Source organism: Mauremys mutica, chromosome 1 (assembly GCF_020497125.1).
Source record: "Mauremys mutica isolate MM-2020 ecotype Southern chromosome 1, ASM2049712v1, whole genome shotgun sequence".
Taxonomy (NCBI): Eukaryota; Metazoa; Chordata; order Testudines; family Geoemydidae; genus Mauremys; species Mauremys mutica.
The window spans coordinates 302,541,228-302,559,513 of record NC_059072.1 but is presented as its reverse complement, the minus strand read 5'-3'; the positions used below and the strand labels follow the sequence as shown (position 1 = coordinate 302,559,513).

The 18,286-nt window shown below is 42.6% G+C and overlaps 1 protein-coding gene across 2 annotated transcripts in view; it reads right to left on the bottom strand.

Moving 5' to 3' along the window:
* DNAJC15 (DnaJ heat shock protein family (Hsp40) member C15) overlaps positions 1 to 18,286 on the bottom strand; it is a 42,967-nt gene that overhangs the window by 5,729 nt on the left and 18,952 nt on the right. For both annotated transcript variants that reach the window (XM_045012792.1, XM_045012801.1), the window contains exon 4: positions 9,090 to 9,166. In XM_045012792.1, coding sequence (XP_044868727.1) covers positions 9,090 to 9,166 — 77 coding nt within the window. The remainder of the gene's footprint in view (positions 1 to 9,089; positions 9,167 to 18,286) is intronic.

Sequence of the window (18,286 nt, the reverse complement as noted above, 5' to 3'; positions counted from 1 at the left end):
TAATAAATAGGCTGCTGTAATCTAGTGGATTGAGCACACAGTTAGAACCAAGTTTAACTGAGTTCTGTTCCCAGTTCTGCAACTCACTGTGTAACCTGGGACAAGAAACAATCTATATACTCCAGTTACCCCACAGGTGTAGTTCTCATAGGGACAATGATGTTTGCCCACCTTTGTCAGAGGATTTCAGACCTACATTGCTAAAGGGCACTAAGTGCAAAGTACTATTAGAATCCAAAATGAGTATTAATGTATTTAGTGCAGTTCTGCTCTGAAAAATGACTGATAAAATGGCATGTAACATCAAGTTTGCTTAGTTTAACCAGATGTCAATAATCCTGCAAACTCAAACCCCTTTCTTCAACATCATCAGTAAAAAAGGTTCTACATTGCAAGTTACACTGCAATGCCTCAGTTTCATTAGTGCCACCTTACTCATTACCTTCAGGAAGGTTACACGGGGTAACTGATTGGTCTTGTACATTTGGTCAGCCAGATGTCTCTGGATGCACATAGGAACAGATCTGTGGAGTAACGTGATGCTATTTTCCAGTCATTTTTCAGAATATAATCACTCTTGAAGGTTGAATACACAACCTCAACTTTGCCCCGTGTATATGCGTTGATTATACAATCTACTGTACTCCTTCTGTAATGCAACATCTTACCATTTTTCTACAATCTTTGATTCTATTGTATATTCTTGCTATCTTTATTATTTCATACTCATTTTTATTGATTTATATACTATGTAATTTTTCTAGCTAACATCAATACTTTTGTCACCATTTACATACCATATATTAAAACAATATAAAGATTTCCTTTGGAGAAAAAAAATCTTTATTTTATCTGGTAAGTTGTCTTGTAGAGAAAACAGTATGTACATTTTGAGTTTCTCTCATCTAGAACTAGCTAACTTACAATTCTCATTGGACTTATTCTGTAAATATAGAAAGTTCAGGACGTTTGCGTAATACAGGGGGAGCTGGTAGCATCTACTATAGATTCCTTAACATTTTCCATTACAGAAGGTTCTTGTGTACTTCTCTTTGAAAAGCTCTCACAACTCCACTGTTTGCAGCAGGCTTTTGCTATTTGGCAGGGGGAACACCTTTGGACTACAGAAGTGCCTTTTATTTGTCCAATTTCCCTCCTCATGGGCATCACCTAGAGACAAGAGTTCCCCCACCTCCCAAGGTGATGAGAAGAGAGCCAGGCTAGGCTTTCCCAAACCACCCTCTGGCCCCAGCAACCTATTCCCCTTCTCTCCATATGGAGCAGAGGCTTCCCCAACTTGAGGGAGTGATGATGGGGAAGGAAAGGAAGTGTGTATGTGCGAATGCGAGTCAGTTCGTAATTTTAGTGTTGATAACTCTGAGATTCTATTGTACTGTTCTCCAGCATATACAAAAGCAGCACAAAGAGTACTACAAGATGCTACATGTGCAGACTATCTAAGATCATTGGAAAGTGACGTCTGAGATGCAATCACATATTTAACACTATCAAAATACTTATACACAACAATGTATCTAATTAAAACTGACTCATTTCTTGTGGGTGTTGCTTAAGTCCTAAACTCTCACAGAACCATCAAAATATGCACATACAAAAACTAAGTAGGCAGTGATCTTAGTACTGTAACCGTTGTATTTCTTTATGTGTTTCATCATATCACTGGGGCACATGGATCAGCATTCATGTCACACTCTCCGTCAGCACTCAGCCTGAGCCGGGGAAGCTAATGATCCAACCAGCAGACCAAATTCAGTGATGAATCCTGGTCACATGCCACACAAGCACCTTGTGCATACGCTAAAGAAGAAGGTCATATCATTTCTAAATTCAATTACATTCTGAGGCTGGGACCATTTCTTTGTATTTATTCTCTAAAGCACTAGTATGTGTTAGGCATTACATAAATAATAAAAAGAGGCACTGATAAGGGTGTGCATCCAGCTGTAGCTTTTGCATTTCCTAACTTCTGAGCAAATTACATTAATTGGTTGCGTATGTTAATCTCCTTTTAAAAAATAATCCAGAGTTTTTGGGCTAGTCAAATTTGCAAGACACCCTTCTCCTGCAGTGGGAAGAAGCCTGATGGGCCAGATGCACTTTACCAAGTCTGCTTGTACTGGCGCTCCCTTTACTCCCTCGTCCTCCTGAGCAATCTCCTCTTGTGGCACTATATTTAAATGCAGAGTCAGTTAAATCTATCTACCCAGACTTTTTTAAATTTGAAAACTGTCTATGCAGACATTAGCTATACTGCTAAATAATTAAAGGCCCAATCCTACAAATATGCATGAGTAACTTTACTTACATATGTAGTCCCATTCAAATGTGGTGTTTGCAGGATTGGGCCACAGATACTAAAAACTATCATAGCTGCAGATGAGAGCACAAGTTACGAACTACTGAAAATAAAGGTTTATGATTTAAGTCGTTACCTTTGCTATAGCAGATGTTACCTCAGCTAACATAGAGCCTGCCATAATAATACTTCACTTATAATGCCTTCCCCATAAATCTCAACATTGAATTAAGCCCCAGAACCATTGTGAGCTAAGGATTTCCCTTTTTAAAGATGACAAAGATGAGGGACAGAGATTAAAATAATTTGCCAAAAGTCACAGAAATTTTATGCCACAGAATAGGGAATCACAAGACCATTTTTCTTCCCTGATTATGGAGACACCAGTTATTGCTCCATAGTTAATGCCGAGTTCCATTTTGCATTTAAAGTACAGATTAATCCTGTTTTACGTACACAGCCTCCACAAAATTATTGTTTATTTTGGGGCACAGAATGGATTTTCTGAGAATTTACAAGTCTGATAATTAGTGTAAGTTAAAAATTCATTAAAATTAGCCTCTAAGAAATTTAGCATCTGTCAGTGTTTGTCCCAAATGATTTTAGTAATGGAACAACATAGACTCTTCAGATTATCCATTGAGTTAATTTTTGTTGAAATCTTGTGCATAAATTATGTTAGAAGAAATTAGGTTGCATTTAAGCTATATTAATAATGAGTGTTGTATCTAATTGTTACATTTATAAAAACTACACACAAGGTCCAGTTAACAGCTCAGTTAACTTGTAAGTGGGGCTTTGTGACAGAGAAAACTCAACAAATCACAACCATTTCCCTACATCTAATTTGCATGTATCATTTTGATTAGTTATTAATAATGAGTCAGTGTTATGAGGAAAACTGGACACTTTCAAAATAAGGCTGTCAAATGATTAAAAAAATAAATTGCAATTAATTGTAAAAAATTAATCGCACTTTTAAACAATAATAGAATACTATTTATTCACGTAGTTTGGGATATTTTCTACATTTTCAAATATATTAAGAACATAAGTCTGGCCCTACTGGGTCAGACCAAAAGTCCATCTAGCCCAGTATCCTGTCTTCTGACAGTGGCCAGTGCCAGGTGCCCCAGAGGGAATGAACAGAACAGGTAATCATCAAGTGATCCATCCCCTGTCGCTCATTCCCAGCTTCTGGCAAACAGAGGCTAGGGTCACCATTCCTGCCCATCCTGGCTAATAGCCATTGATGGACCTATCCTCCATGAATTTATCTTGTTCTTTTTTGAACCCTGTTATGGTCTTGGCCTTCACAACATCCTCTGGCAAGGAGTTCCACAGGTTGACTGTGCATTGTGTGAAGAAATACTTCCTTTTATTTTTTTTTAAACCTGTTGCCTATTAATTTCATTTGGTGACCCTTAGTTCTTGTGTTATGAGAAGGAATAAACAACACTTCCTTATCTACTTTCTCTACACCAGTCATGATTTTATAGACCTCAATCATATCTCCCCTTAGCTGTCTCTTTTCCAGGCTGAAAAGTCCCAGTCTTATCTCTCCTCATACAGAAGCCGTTCCACACCCCTAATAATTTTGGTTGCCCTTTTTTGAACCTTTTCCAATTCCAATATATTTATTACAACACAGACTACAAAGTGTACACTGCTCACTTTTTATTTATTTATTACAAATATTTGTACTGTAAAAACCAAAAGTAATAGTATTTTTCAATTCACCTAATACAAGTACACCTCTCTACTTCGATATAACGCTGTCCTCGGGAGCCAAAATTTTTTTATCACGTTATAGGTGAAAACGCGTTATATCAAACTTGCTTTGATCCACCAGAGTGTGCAGCCCCGCCCCCGCATTATATCTGAATTCGTGTTATATCGGGTCGCATTATATTGAGGTAAAGGTGTACTGTAGTGTAATCTCTTTATTATAAAGTTGAACTTACAAATGTAGAATTATGTACAAAAAATTACTGAATTCAAAAGTAAAACAACGTAAAATTTTAGAGCCTATAAGTCCACTCAGTCCTACTTCTTGTTCAGCCAATTGCTCAGTTTGTTTATATTTACAGGAAATAATGCTGCCCACATGTTTACAATATCACCTGAAAGTGAGAAGAGACATTCGCATGGCACTGTCATAGCCGGCATCACAAAATATTTATCTGCCAGATGCACTAAAGATTCATATGTTACTCCTGAGGGCATTCTGTGCCAAAAAATTAAAAAATCTCCACACAATATTTTAAAATTCTTCATGTTTTATTTGTCAATAAATAAATGCAGAGGCTCCAGCATGCCAGTGGGGAACACTGGCCACTGGCTGCACAAAAATGGGAGATCACCCTGCAGCTCTTCCATCCCTGGGACATGGACTCAGCGGTGAAACTGCACCCGACCTTGACACAGCACAAGGCTAGGGCCTGTCCTAGAAACACCCTAGGACCCTGCTCTTCTGCGCCAGGTGCGCGGCAGCCAGATTCAATCAAGCAGGATCCAAGTGTGGAGGAGCTCAGTGTGGAGGGATCCAGGTGTGGAGTGAGAAGATTCTGTGTGGGACAATCTGAGAGCAGGCAGCTCAGTGGGGTGTCTAGGTGTGGGGGTATCTGGATGCACAGAGGCTCGTTGGGGGGGGGGGGAGCCTCCAGGTGCAGGGGCAACGAGACCTTGCAGGGGCTTCCAGGTGAAAGGTGGTTGGGGTTCAGCACATGGGTCTGGGTGCTGGGGGAGTGGGGCTTGGTGGAGTGGGGTCTGGGTGCAGCTAGTTGGGAGGTCAGTGGCATGGGGGTCTGGATGTGGGGGCTCAGGGTGGTGCAGGGGGTGGGGCATCAGGATGGGGGTTTGAGTGCAGGGAGCTCAGTGGAGAGTGGTCTGGGTTCAGGGGTGGGGATCTGGAGGCAGGGGGTCTGGGTGCAGGAGGACTCCGGGTGCAGGGGTTGAGGTTCAATGGGGTTTTCGGGTATGGAGGGCTAGGGGGGTTCTGGGTGTACTGGGTGAGACTAGGCAGGGGTGCCTGGGTATGGGAAGTCTGGATGCACAGGGGTTGAGTGGATGGGGGAGCAGCTCCCTGTACAATGACCCCTTCCCCTCGTCCTCTCCTGCCTCCAGCCCAGACAAGACTAGTAGCTGATCCCGGCTCAGGGTAGGAGCCACTGGCTGGGGTGTCCATAACCCCATGGTGATTTACCTCTCTGCTGGCTGCTCCGGTGCCTGAAACGATGCACCTGTGCTGCTAGGGAGTGGTGCGTGACTGCTCTTGCAGCTTCCCTTGCTTCCCTGTCAGAAAGTCATTTTTCTCTAGGGAAGCAAATAAATCTGCGGGGGATATGAATTCTGCACACGTGCAGTGGCACAGAATTCCCCCAGGAGTAATATGTCCTGTCAAGGTTCCTCCCCCACTCTGAACTTTAGGGTACAGATGTGAGAACCTGCATGGACACTTCTAAGCTTAATTACTAGCTTAGATCTGGTAACACTGCCACCATCCAGAAATTTCAGTGTCTGGATCACTTTCTGTCCCCCCAAAACCTTCCCCTCCCTGGGCAGCCTTGAGAGGCTTTTTCACCAAGTTCCTGGTGAACACCGATCCAACCCCTTGGATCTTAACACAAGGAAAAAAATCAATCAGGTTCTTAAAAAGAAAGCTTTTAATTAAAGAAAGAAAGGTAAAAATTATCTCTGTAAAATCAGGATGGAAAATACTTTACAGGGTAATCAAATTTATATAGCCCAGAGGGAACCCCCCCCCCAGCCTTAGGTTCAAAGTTACAGCAAACAGAGGTAAAATCCTCTCAGCAAAAAGGAACATTTACAAGTTGAGAAAACAAAAATAAGACTAACACGCCTTGCCTGGTTATTACTTACAAGTTTGAAACATGATTCAGAAAGATTTGGAGAGCCTGGATTGATGTCTGGTCCCTCTTAGTCCCAAGAGCGAACAACCCCCAAACAAAGAGCACAAACAAAAGACTTCCCTCCACCAAGATTTGAAAGTATCTTGTCCCCTTATTGGTCCTCTGGTCAGGTGTCAGCCAGGTTTACTGAGCTTCTTAACCCTTTACAGGTAAAAGAGATATTAACCCTTAACTATCTGTTTATGACATGTCCCTTCCTGCTTCAACCACCATTCCAGAGGACATGCGTCCATGCTGCTAATGAGTTCTGCTCGATAACCATCCAAACAGTGTGGACCAATCCATGTTCATTTTCATCATCTGAGTCAGATGACATCAGCAGAAGGCTGATTTTCTTTTCGGTGGTTCAGGTTCTGTAGTTCCTGCATTGGAGTATTGCTCTTTTAAGACTTCTGAAAGCAAGCTCCACACCTCGTCCCATTTTGGAATGTACTTCAGATTCTTAAACCTTGGGTCGAGTGATGTAGCTATCTTTAGAAATATCACATTGGTACCTTCTTTGTGTTTTGTCAGATCTGCAGTGAAAGTGTTCTTAAAAGGAACAACATGTGCTGGGTCATCATCCAAGACTGCTATAACATGGAATATATGGCAGAATGTGGGTTAAACAGAGTAGGAGATGTACAATTCTCCCTCAAAGAGTTCAGCCACAAATTTAATTCATGCATTATTTTTTTAATGAGCATCATCAGCATGGAAGCACATCCTCTGGAATGGTGGCCGAAGTATGAAGGGAGATATGAATGTTTAGCATATCGCATGTAAATACCTTGCATTGCTGGCTACAAAATGCCATGTGAACGCCTGTTCTCACTTTCAGGTGACACTGTAAATAAGAAACGGGCAGCATTATCTCCCGTAAATGTAAACAAACTTGTTTGTCTTAGCTATTGACTGAACAAAAAAGTAGGACTGAGTGGACCTGTAAGCTCTAAAGTTTTACATTGCTTTGTTTCTGAGTGAAGTTATTTCACACACACAAAAAATCTACATTTGTAAACTGCACTTTCACCATAGATTGCACTACAGTAGCTGTATGAGGTGAACTGAAAAATACTATTTCTTTTGTTTGCCATTTTTACACTACAAATATTTGTAATAAAAACAATATAAAGTGAGCACTACTTTGTATACTGTATTGAAAATGAAATCAATACATTTAAAACTGTAGAAAAACATCAACCAATATTTAATAAATTTCAGTTGGTATTCTATTGTTTAACAGTGCGATTAAAACTGCAATTAACGTGATTAGTTTTCTTTAGTTAATCGCGTGAGTTAACTGCAATTCATCGACAGCCCTAATTCAAAATTCTTGTTGGCAGATTAAGGAGAAGTGACAATTGGGACAAGTAAAGGTTCCATGACCACATACTGGCTGGGGCATCAGTACTTTAAAAGGCTCCCCACAGGATGGCATTCTTGCCTTTTCTCCACTGCACACTAACTGGGGAAACAAGCAGAGCATAAGGGATACCTTTAAAGTGCATAGACATTGGAATTATGGGGCTGGGATCTCCCATCCCTCCTTTACATAGCAGCTGTTCTCTAACACAGACCTCTGAAACAACAATTCAACTGCAAATTAAGGTCCAGAATCACCAGTACATCGACTGCTATGAACTGTTCTGTCAAAGCAAACCAACTTTAAAGCCATCTAAATGGACCAGTAAGCTCTAGCTGCAATGCACTACTCTGGTGTGCCAGTGAATCTGCCCATAAATTTAATTTTAATAAGTAATTTAAGTTTGCTAATGCATTTCTTCCAGTCACCCAAAATACCACATGGTACCATTCTCTTTGGGTTTCTTGTTTAGTGTGCATATATGAAATATTTATTTTCACAACCTAAGGAAATTGCAAGACAAAATTTTGGGACATATCAGTTAAAGACCCTTACAGGAATGTTGTAATTAACTTTAATTAATCCTTAACTCTCAATCGCCTGGATTAAGAAGGGTGAGATAGGCATCATTACAACACTCCTGTAATTTAAGTCTAATTAATGTTAAGGTTATACAAACAAAAATCCAAACATGTTAACATATGGAACTGCACAGTTAAGGCAACCAAACAATCTTAACTCTGGCCTATAGTGACTTCCTGCAATAATCATGCAATTATGATTAAGACATTTTAGCATTTGTGGCCCCAGATTAGATTAAACTATTTTTAAAGACATTAAAGGCTCCCCCTACGCTTTTCTCCCTTCCTGGAGTTGCTATTGGGAAGAATAAAGGTGGTTTGGGTACCTTAGTTGTGCATTTCCATAACCTTAACTCTTAATTGCCAGGGTTTGTAATGCTTGGTATTGGGGATAATCACAATATCCCTGTAATGTGTTTTACCCTTAAGTTACACATGCCTACACTCAACCTTAAATTCATCCTAATACACTGTATTGCATCCTCAACTCCTTTAACCACAATAAAAAAGATGTGAAGAGAGATTACACATACATTTGAAATGACAGACTCAATGGAATTGCTTTCTGCATTACTGATGCATTAATACAATCCACAGTATTGTATATCTTGATTTTGTAGTGAGATCAGAGTAGATGATCATGTTGATCAGCATAGTTTGTGCTGTTCTGATTTATATTTACAGCATTTGCCCTCTACTGCTGTAAGTGGCCTGAAGGCATGACGGAAGTTGCATGGCTGCTCATTTTATTGTATTTTTTTTTCAACCAAAATACAGTCTTAGAATGGCATATGGAACACAATTTTTTTTAACAAGTTACAACTGTGAGCACCATATAGCCCTATTCTTTCACCTTACATTTCTCCATTCAGTCTGGTGATAGGAAAAAAACAGTATTAATGCAGCTCACCTACCTTATGCCTAAAATAAGACTAGCTTCTCGTCTACTCATTTTCTGTTCAAATCCTCCTTTATAATAGGATGAAAAACTCTATGGGGGGGGAGTGGAAGGGGGAGGGGGGAAGAGGGAGAGAGAGAGAGGAAAATCATTAGTTCCATGTACATAGGTGTCATGATCTCAATGCTATTCTATTACCGTAGCAAGGTTGATTAGCATTTTATTAGAATTCATTTCAAGTGATAAAACTACTGCAAAACAAATATGGTTTAAAAGGAACTCTGTCAAACACTGAAAATCTGACCTCTTAAAAGTTACAGTTTGTGTTTTTACAGTGTCCCACTGATAATGAAAGACATTAATTGTTGCAGCCATTGATTTGTAGGGTTGAGAGTCTCCCTGCCCTGTGGCAGGGAAACCCTAATTGTCTAAATGCTGGGTAGAATGAAATTGCACATGAGCACTGCCCTGGGCTTCATGTGCACACAAATTCATGCTGACTTAACTGCCCCTGCCAATTGGGATTATTTGCTGTTTTTTTCCCCCAGATCAGAAACTGAGATTTTAACCACTGTTTAAAACAACTGAAAGAGAAAACTCGTTTTGGAGAGTGAGGTGTGGTGAATTTTTTAAAAGCAAAAACTGTAGTTGTCCAGGGAAGGGAGTGAGGATAAAACTGGTGCCTATCAACCGTGTGTTAAAATAAATTATTGAAATACCATAGCCAGTTACAGTAACTAAAGACATCAGTGTTTTGTTGTTTGTTTAAATAAAACGAATTAGGGACTAGTCCAGCATCACACAGCCTCAGCCCTCTGAGTCAAACAAGCCCCAGAGACAACAGATGTAGTTCCAAGACAGCCTGACTATTGGGAGCTGGAGCCAGAAGTCAGTTAAGACGACTGAAGTTTTGTTAACTGCCAAATTTATCAACAAGTAAGCTTTACAAAAAGTAAGCTTCACCTTTTTATCATCAAAGTGAAATCTGGCTTCAGAACTGTGCTTTTTACCCGCAATTAAAATATGCCTGGCCCTTACTGAAACACGTTTTCAGCTAGCTACTAAATATAGCTAGTAATTATCAATAATAAAATTTATCTTACATTTATACAGCACCTCATGCCAAATGAATTTACAAACACTCATTTAAATTACATGCACTTATAAGGCACCTATTACGGTATCTAAGCAAACTTCATAGTTAAGATTAGGAGCAGATAGTCTCCCAAACCATACTGCTTACACAACAGGGACGCTTCACCCATTACCAAAAAAGCAGCCACCTCTGAGATAATACACCACAACATTACAGCTTTTAGACAGACAGAGAATTTGGTACCAAATAAAACTTCAGAGAGCACACAGGGCCTGCTATTGCCCACTGAAGTCAATGGAAATCCTCCCAATCACTTCAATGGCCATTGAATCAGACAAGTGGTTCTCAACCTGTGGGCCGTTTGCAGCCCAGTCCCAACTGTGTGCTAAAAAAAAATTCAAGTTTGCCGGTCCCAGCAGAGGTGGGGCCAGCTGAGGGGTAGACCATGGAGCCCGGCTGGAGCACTAGTGCCAGAGGAAAGGCGAAGTAGCCCTCTGTGGTGGGGGAGGAGCTCTGGTGGCAGCCTGCTGCTTCCTCCCTCCCTGGGACAAATTGTAGGGTTGCCAGGTGCTCAGTTACCACATATGGGGGAAGGCACCGGGTCATCAACCCGTGCCAGCCATAGGCATAGTTTAGGGGGGCATTGCCCTCCCACCTCTCACAGAAATAAGAGGTGCTGAGCAAGACTTGCTCTGCTCAGCCTGTTGGGGTGAGGAGCGTAGGTTCTGTCCTTCCCACACTGTCCCTCACTGGGCGCCTCTCCCCGATGGAGGCTGGCAGCTCTGGGATGCTGCCTCCTGTGTCCAAGTGCCTGTCACTGTCCTCTTTGACGTGTGTTGGGTCCTGTTTCTGTACAACAGTGAGTGCCTATGTTAGGGCAAGGCAGTAGGGAAGGAAGAAGGATGGGATAGGGCAGGGGGAAGAGAAGGGGATGGGGGAAATGGGGCAGGAGGGAGGGGGAATGGGGCAGGGGACAGTGGGGATTGGAAAGAGAATGGGGCGGGAAGAGGAAGGGGACGGGAGAGTGGGGCAGGGGGAAAAGAAAGGGATGAGGGAGTGGGATAGGGGAAGGGGACAGTGGGGAGAGGAAGGGGATAGGAGGATAGGATAGAGGGAAGAGAAGGGGATGACTGTGACTGCCACTGCCAGTGGGAGACCTGTCTTCACTTCTGAGCATCTGTGCCAGAGGCATCCATAGAAATGAGGGGGAGGGTGGCACACGCCCTCCCACTAGCCACAGCTACGTGTCACCTCTGGGGGTGAGATGAGCATGCTCCAGTGCACCCTGGACTGCTTGCAGCAGACAGTGCCTTCCTGCCCATCCTCTGCTGGCCATGTCCAGACCCAAAGATCAGAGCAAGAGCAGGAGGCTGCCCTATAAATCCTGTCTCTGGGGGCAGAGCTGGTGCAGGGTGGAAATTTGTCCCATCGGTGGCTTCCAGCTAGGATCCCCCATGGCTCAGTGGGTGGGATAAACCCTGCCCCTTACTGTCTGGAAGCAGGTGTCGAGGGACATGTGCCCAACTGGGCAGCCACAGCAGGTAGGGTAGTATATATATTGCGTGGATGCGGCCCACATAACACAAAGAGCTGCATATGCAGCCCACAATAGTAAACAGGTTGAGAACTACTGGATCAGGCCCTAAGAGAGAGTAGAACATTACCACCTAAAGAGAAACTTGGCAATGATACCTTCCTACTTCTTCCCCCGAGTTATTAAAGATGAGAGGTGCTTTGGAAAATGTTGCCTAAGTCTTTTTTTAAAAAAGGACTTAAGTGACAGTCTCCTAGGTGCTTTGGAAAACAAGTCCCATTTTCAAAAGAGACTTTGGCACTTAGGTGCTTTTCAAAATGTTACCCATCACCTCCAGCATAGTTCTCTAATATGACAACGGGATACTGATTCAGCAGACTTTTCTCCATCAGCATTATCCCCTGAATTATCTCCAGCTTCTCCCTCAGAACCCTACCCCTGCTTTTGATAGGCTCTATTTGAGGTATTGACCAGTGCTCATTAGCTTGAGATCACAGCCCAAGTCAGTGGTGGGCAAGCTGTGGCTCATCAGGGTAATCCGCTGGTGGGCCGTGAGACAGTTTGTTTACATTGATCATCTGCAACTCCCAGTGGCCACAGTTCACCGTTTCCGGCCAATGGGAGCTGCGGGAAGCAGCACAGGCCGGCCACCACTTCCCACAGCTCCCACTGGCCGGGAATGGCAAACCACAACCATTGGGAGCTGCAGGTGGCCGTGTCTGCAGACAGTTGATGTAAACAAACGGTTTTGCAGCCCGCCGCAGGTTGCCCACCACTACTGGCCTCAGTAGTATGGCTGCATGACAAAATACAAACTCCCTTTTTATAATTGTAAACATTCCTATTCTTAGCGCCTATGAGCTCTAGTCATGGACCAGGACCCCACAGCACTAGGTATTATACACAAAAGACAGGCCCTGCTTAGACTGCTTACTTCAGGGAGCCTTGATCTTTATAGTTTCCAAAAGGCATTAAACAAGTGCTTTGCCCTGTTCTTTTGAGAGAAAGACACTCAGGCTGGCTTGGACCTTTAAAATCCCAGCTAGGTCATTAAGGACAATGGTTTCCTTCTCCGAGGACACTTATGGCACAAACAGCCCCTTTTTTAATGAAAGTCCCCACTCCTAAAGAGATTTGAAGCTTCCTTTTTAAAGCAAAGGAAATCAAACTAAAAGCCATCTTTGTCTAGGTTAGAGCAGGGATTGGCAACATTTGGCACGCGGTCAGCACATCCCTCGTCCTGCACCGCTTCCCCGCAGCCCCCATTGGCCTTGACCAGCGAATCGCGACCAGTGGGAGCTGCGATCGGCCAAACCTGTGGACGCAGCAAGTAAACAAACCAGCCCGGCCTGCCAGGAGGCTTACCCTGGCGGGCCACATGCCAAACACTGCCGATCCCTGGGTTAGAGGCATGGACAAGTGAGGACAGAACATTCCTAAAAAAAAAAAAAAAAGAGCTAGAAGGGCAGTTTTCTAGCTACCAAAGAAGAGAGAGGTTTGATTATCCATCTAACTTACACGTGCTACTCGGACTAAAATAGTGAAATGTTTTCATGAAGCAGTGCTACTTTTGATATTTTCCTGTTAGGAAAACTCCTCAAAGGTGATAAGAGAAGGACACTTCAGGCACCCTGCAATATTAAAACCAGCCTACCACATCTGCAATCCTTGCTGGGCTGGGAAGATCACAAAGGTGAGCTCTCTGATACTTCTGATATTTTGGGCCCCATTTAACCTTCTAGGCATGTCTTCCTTACATGTTGTGCCCTATACAGCCCATGATAGTTAATTCAGTTTCTTGCATGAACTCTATTAAAAGAGTGAAAAGAAAATGGTAAATAGCTTTAGGCCCCCTCTGTAAGTGTACGGATTCCCTCAACAATCTCCAAAAAAGGGCTGTCAGATAGGGAAGCCTAATTTATTTGGGCTGCAACGTCTTTGAAGACCTTCCCTGGCTCGCGTAACCCCCCTTTCTGTTACAATTTCTGCACCAATAAGAGATATGCCAGTGTCCTTATGTTTTAGACTAATCACCACACCTTGTCTATACAGAAGCTATGGTTTTTATAAAATGTGTATCCCCAAGTCACCACAATCTCTCACTGAAGAGACGATACATAACTCCACAAAATAAAAAAGCCACTATATATATTCTGCTAGATATTAAGAATATTTTATGGGGAAAAACTATGTTAATGAAGATTTAAGGTTGCTTGATGGTATGCTGTCCCCTTGCAGTATGCTGAGTTGAATAAAACTCAAACTTCTGTAAACCAGGAAATGAAGAGTTAAGGTTACCCATGACTCTCCCTTCTTTCAGCAATGCCTCAACACTCCCCACTCTATTTGCACGCACACTTTTACTCTGCCAACCCCACAGTTGCTGAAATATACAAGCTCTTCACCTCCTTTTAACCACTCATTCACACTCAGCCACAGGATTCTCTCTGACACTATTAAAGGACAAAAAAGGGAGAAATGGGGCGAGGGATGGAGTTGCCTGCACCACCTGCCCTCTACCCTCTTCAAGCAATATATCCATATGCACATACTCACACTGGCTCTTGGCACTATAAGATTCAGGAGGTTCCAGATCCTAGTGTACACTCACCCCTACAGCCAACTTTCCCAGAAAGAATACCACACATGTACAATTTAAGAATCACTTCATGGCCTTTTACAACTCCCTTACACTTACTCCCAGGATACCATCTCAACCTACACTTTCACACAGCCATCATTAAATCATGGAATCCGTTCCTATTCCACCTCACTACTGACAACTGCCATTTAATAAAAGCCCTGTGCCTTGCTACTGACGTAACCTACACCATTCTATATAAAAGTGATGCATCCTGCAGGTACACATGCAGGTCTTCTCTTGCCTCACATGCTTCAGAGGGTGCAAAACACAGATTTCCACATATCACAACCACAGCCAATTTATCTAACTCTTTCATTGAACCCATTTATACTTTTGGCCTTTACATCATTCCCTGGCAACAAGTTCCACAGGTTAACTTGCATTATGTGAAGAACTTCCTTATGTTTGTTTTAAACCTGCTGCTATTAATTTCAGTGGGCGATCCCCCAGTTGTGTGTTATGTGAAGAGGTAAACAGCACTTCTCTATTACTTTCTCCACACCATTATGATTTTATAGACCTCTCTAATTCCCCCCTCCCAACCATCATCTCTTTTCCAAGGTGAACAGTCCCACTCTTTTTAATCTCTCCTCATATGGAAGCTGTTCCATAAGCCTAATTATTTTAAATTGCCTTTCTCTGTACCTTTTCCACTTCTAATACACCTCTACCTCAATATACCGCGACCTGATAACAACACGAATTCGGCTATAATGCGGTAAAGCAGTGCTCTGGGGGGGGGGGGGGGGGGGGGGGCGCACTCCGGTGGATCAAATCAAGTTCAATATAACACAATTTCACCTATAACGCGGTAAGATTTTTTGGCTCCCGAGGACAGCGTTATATCGAGGTAGAGGTGTACATCTTTTTTGAGATGAGGTTTCCAGAACTGCAAGCTGTGGGCATACCATGGATTTATACAGGGACATTATATTTTCTGTCTCATTTTCTATCTCTTTCCTATTTTGTGCAGTTCAGAGTACTATCCACCATCTATGCAAGTGAAAAAGTGAACTTAAATTCACAATTTCGGTCCCCCAAAGACTTCGTGGCTGCCATGCACTACTTGGGTAAAACTGACCAACAGAGACCACTCTGACCCACGTCACAGCAATAGATTGATCACTAGTTCTGTGCAAACCCCACTAGAAACCGTTAGAAAAATAATTTTGTTGTTTCAGGGCTTATATATCTGGAACCCCAGTTCAAACAACCGCAACGGAGGGGGGGGGGTCACTAACCCTACTCTGCACTCCCACAAAGCATAGCAAATTTCAAGAAAATCTATATAAGCACAAAGATTTTACAGCGCTTAGAAATGTCCTCTAAATGTCCTTTAAACAGGAAGGCTAGACAGACAATGGACGGAAAAGGCTCTGTGCCCATCCATTTGCAGCACAGGAGGCTCTGAAATGTGTGAAGTGGCCAATTCATCTCAATAAGGTGTTTTCGGCTGAATGAGAACACCTCATGGAGATTAATACAACCTGAAACAATAGCTCTGAGAACTAGGAGTACTTGTGGCACCATAGAGAAGATCCTGGCAGCCTCGCAGATCCTGGCAGGGGCAGTCAGAAGGGCTCAGACACTCCCAGAGGGGCAAGGCTCCAGACCCCGGCTCATATGAGGAGGGCAGGGAGGGAGGCTCAGGACTTCCTAAAGGGGAAAAAGGCCCCCATATCTGGGTACATACATGGGAAGGAAGAATCCCTGCCTCTATTCTCCTCCAGTCCTCCTGCCATTCAACCCATTGTCCCCCTTCCCACTATCCCACCTCTCCTACCCTAATCCCCAAGCCTCTCTCCCCTACCACCAACCTCCATTCATCCCCCATCCCCGTCCCCCTCCCCTTTCACCTCATTGCAGCTCGAAACCCCTCTCCTCCTTTCCCCCCCACTTCTCTGCCCCCTAATTACCCCTTCCCTCTCAGGTAGAATTGACATCTCTAAATTTTCCCCAAAGGCTTTGGGGGGTGCAGGGTGGTTTGTGGGCAATGGCAGAGCTGTGGCATGCACTAGTTGGGGGTGCACTGGCAGAGCTGTGGAGTGCCACACTTCCCTCACCTCAGCCTCCAGCCTCCTCCCCTTCTCTATCACCCATCCCTTTTCATGCCCCTTCCAATAGCCCTGTTCTCTTCACTGCAGCCTCAACCCCTCTCATCATATTCCCCCACTCTTCAATACACCTCCCCTCCCAGGAAGGATTCACATGCCCAATTTTCTTTCCTTAAACACTTTGATTACACAACCCACCCCTCAAAATGAAATTACTACCCATGACTCATAAATTGTAGCCAATCTCCAGTCACTCAATCCAAAACTCCTTTTGTCTTTGGTCACTGGGGTGGGACGATAGAGGGGAGGGAAATGAGGAACTTAACCTTGGTTATGTTAATGGAAGGGTGAATTCACAGCCATAAGGACGTCTGTGATTCATCTAGTCATCAGTACTTCTCAGTGAAGCAGAACAAGGCAGCAGAAGGAAACTATTTTTTGGCGGGGACTGTAACTCAGGAACCCCTGGGTCAAATGACTCTAAATGTGGATCACTGGCACCCTCACAAGGCACACCGAATTTCAAAGCAATCCAATTCACCATTCAGACTTCACAGCACTTATAAGAATTGAGCTTTAAAGCATGCAAAATGGCAGGAATGGAAACCCACTAGCTATTTTTCTGTATTGGCACATTCACAGTGTAAAAATGATTTAGTGAGTGCCTACACTACCTTGCGTAAATCTTGTCAGCTTGAAACCATTTTGACCCACATCACATCATCAAAAGTTTGATTTCTAGCTCTGAGAAAACAAAACAAACATGCAGCATTTTTCAGGGCTTCTCTCTCTGGAATCCCATGCCCAAATGACTCAAAATTTGGCTCACTAACTCTACCATGCATCCTCCTGAAGTATGCCAAATTTCAAAGAAATCCAACTAAGCAAGTTGATTTTAGGGAACTTAGAAAGATCAACCATTAAAAAGATGTCATGATACAACCTACGGTGGCACTCTGGTACCACTGTAATACTGCACATGTTGCAAATCTCAAGATTCATTTCCTCTTCCCAGACTATTCAACATCTTTACTTTATACATTGTGTTAGAAGGGCTGACTTGAGTTATATGAACCACAGAAGATGTGATCCCCCAATCTTATTCCTAGACTCTGACAGTCACATGATAGCCTGACTGAGTAGAATCCCAAACTCTGACTGGAAAGGAGAGAATTGCAAACTAATTATTGTAGTACTCCATGTTTGCTAAAGAGGCGATATATTCATTGTGGAATAGGGAATTTCCATGAGTGTGTGTACTGAGGGCCATGGACATTCATTTTATCTTAGAATTAATATTGTTATAGCTCAGTCTTCATATGTGTCAACAATTCAACAAGGGAGTGCCATTAAAATACCTCTTTTTCATTTATTTCTTACTTTAAAAGTGACTCAAGTTATAATAATGGTAATATCTACCTCAGTAATGCAAACCAATTACTAATTAATGTTTCCCTCTTTTTGGTGATGACAGGCTCATGTCACCGCAGAATTAGCAGAACAGTGTAAGCAGCACTAGTGACACCAGTGGCAAATGACACTTTGAAAAGCTAAGTTAATTGGAAAAGACGTGTTTCTCTGGAAAAGCCGCATTACAGGAGATGCTAGGTGATGTAAACACTTAAATCCCCTAAAAAAAAAAATTATAAAAAATGAAAAATAAAAAACAAGAACAAAAACCCAAATATTTCCTCTAATCCTTTCACTGAAATAACATATTACAGTAGAAACCTGAAGGCTGGACTTCAGTAGTATTTTCACTTATATACATATACTTAACTGCCTAAGTTACAGTTAAGTGGGAAGTAGTGATTCAGAGTAAATTTCAATACATTTCAGTTACTAATCTTAATTAAAAGATTACCAGAATTGTTGACTATTCATG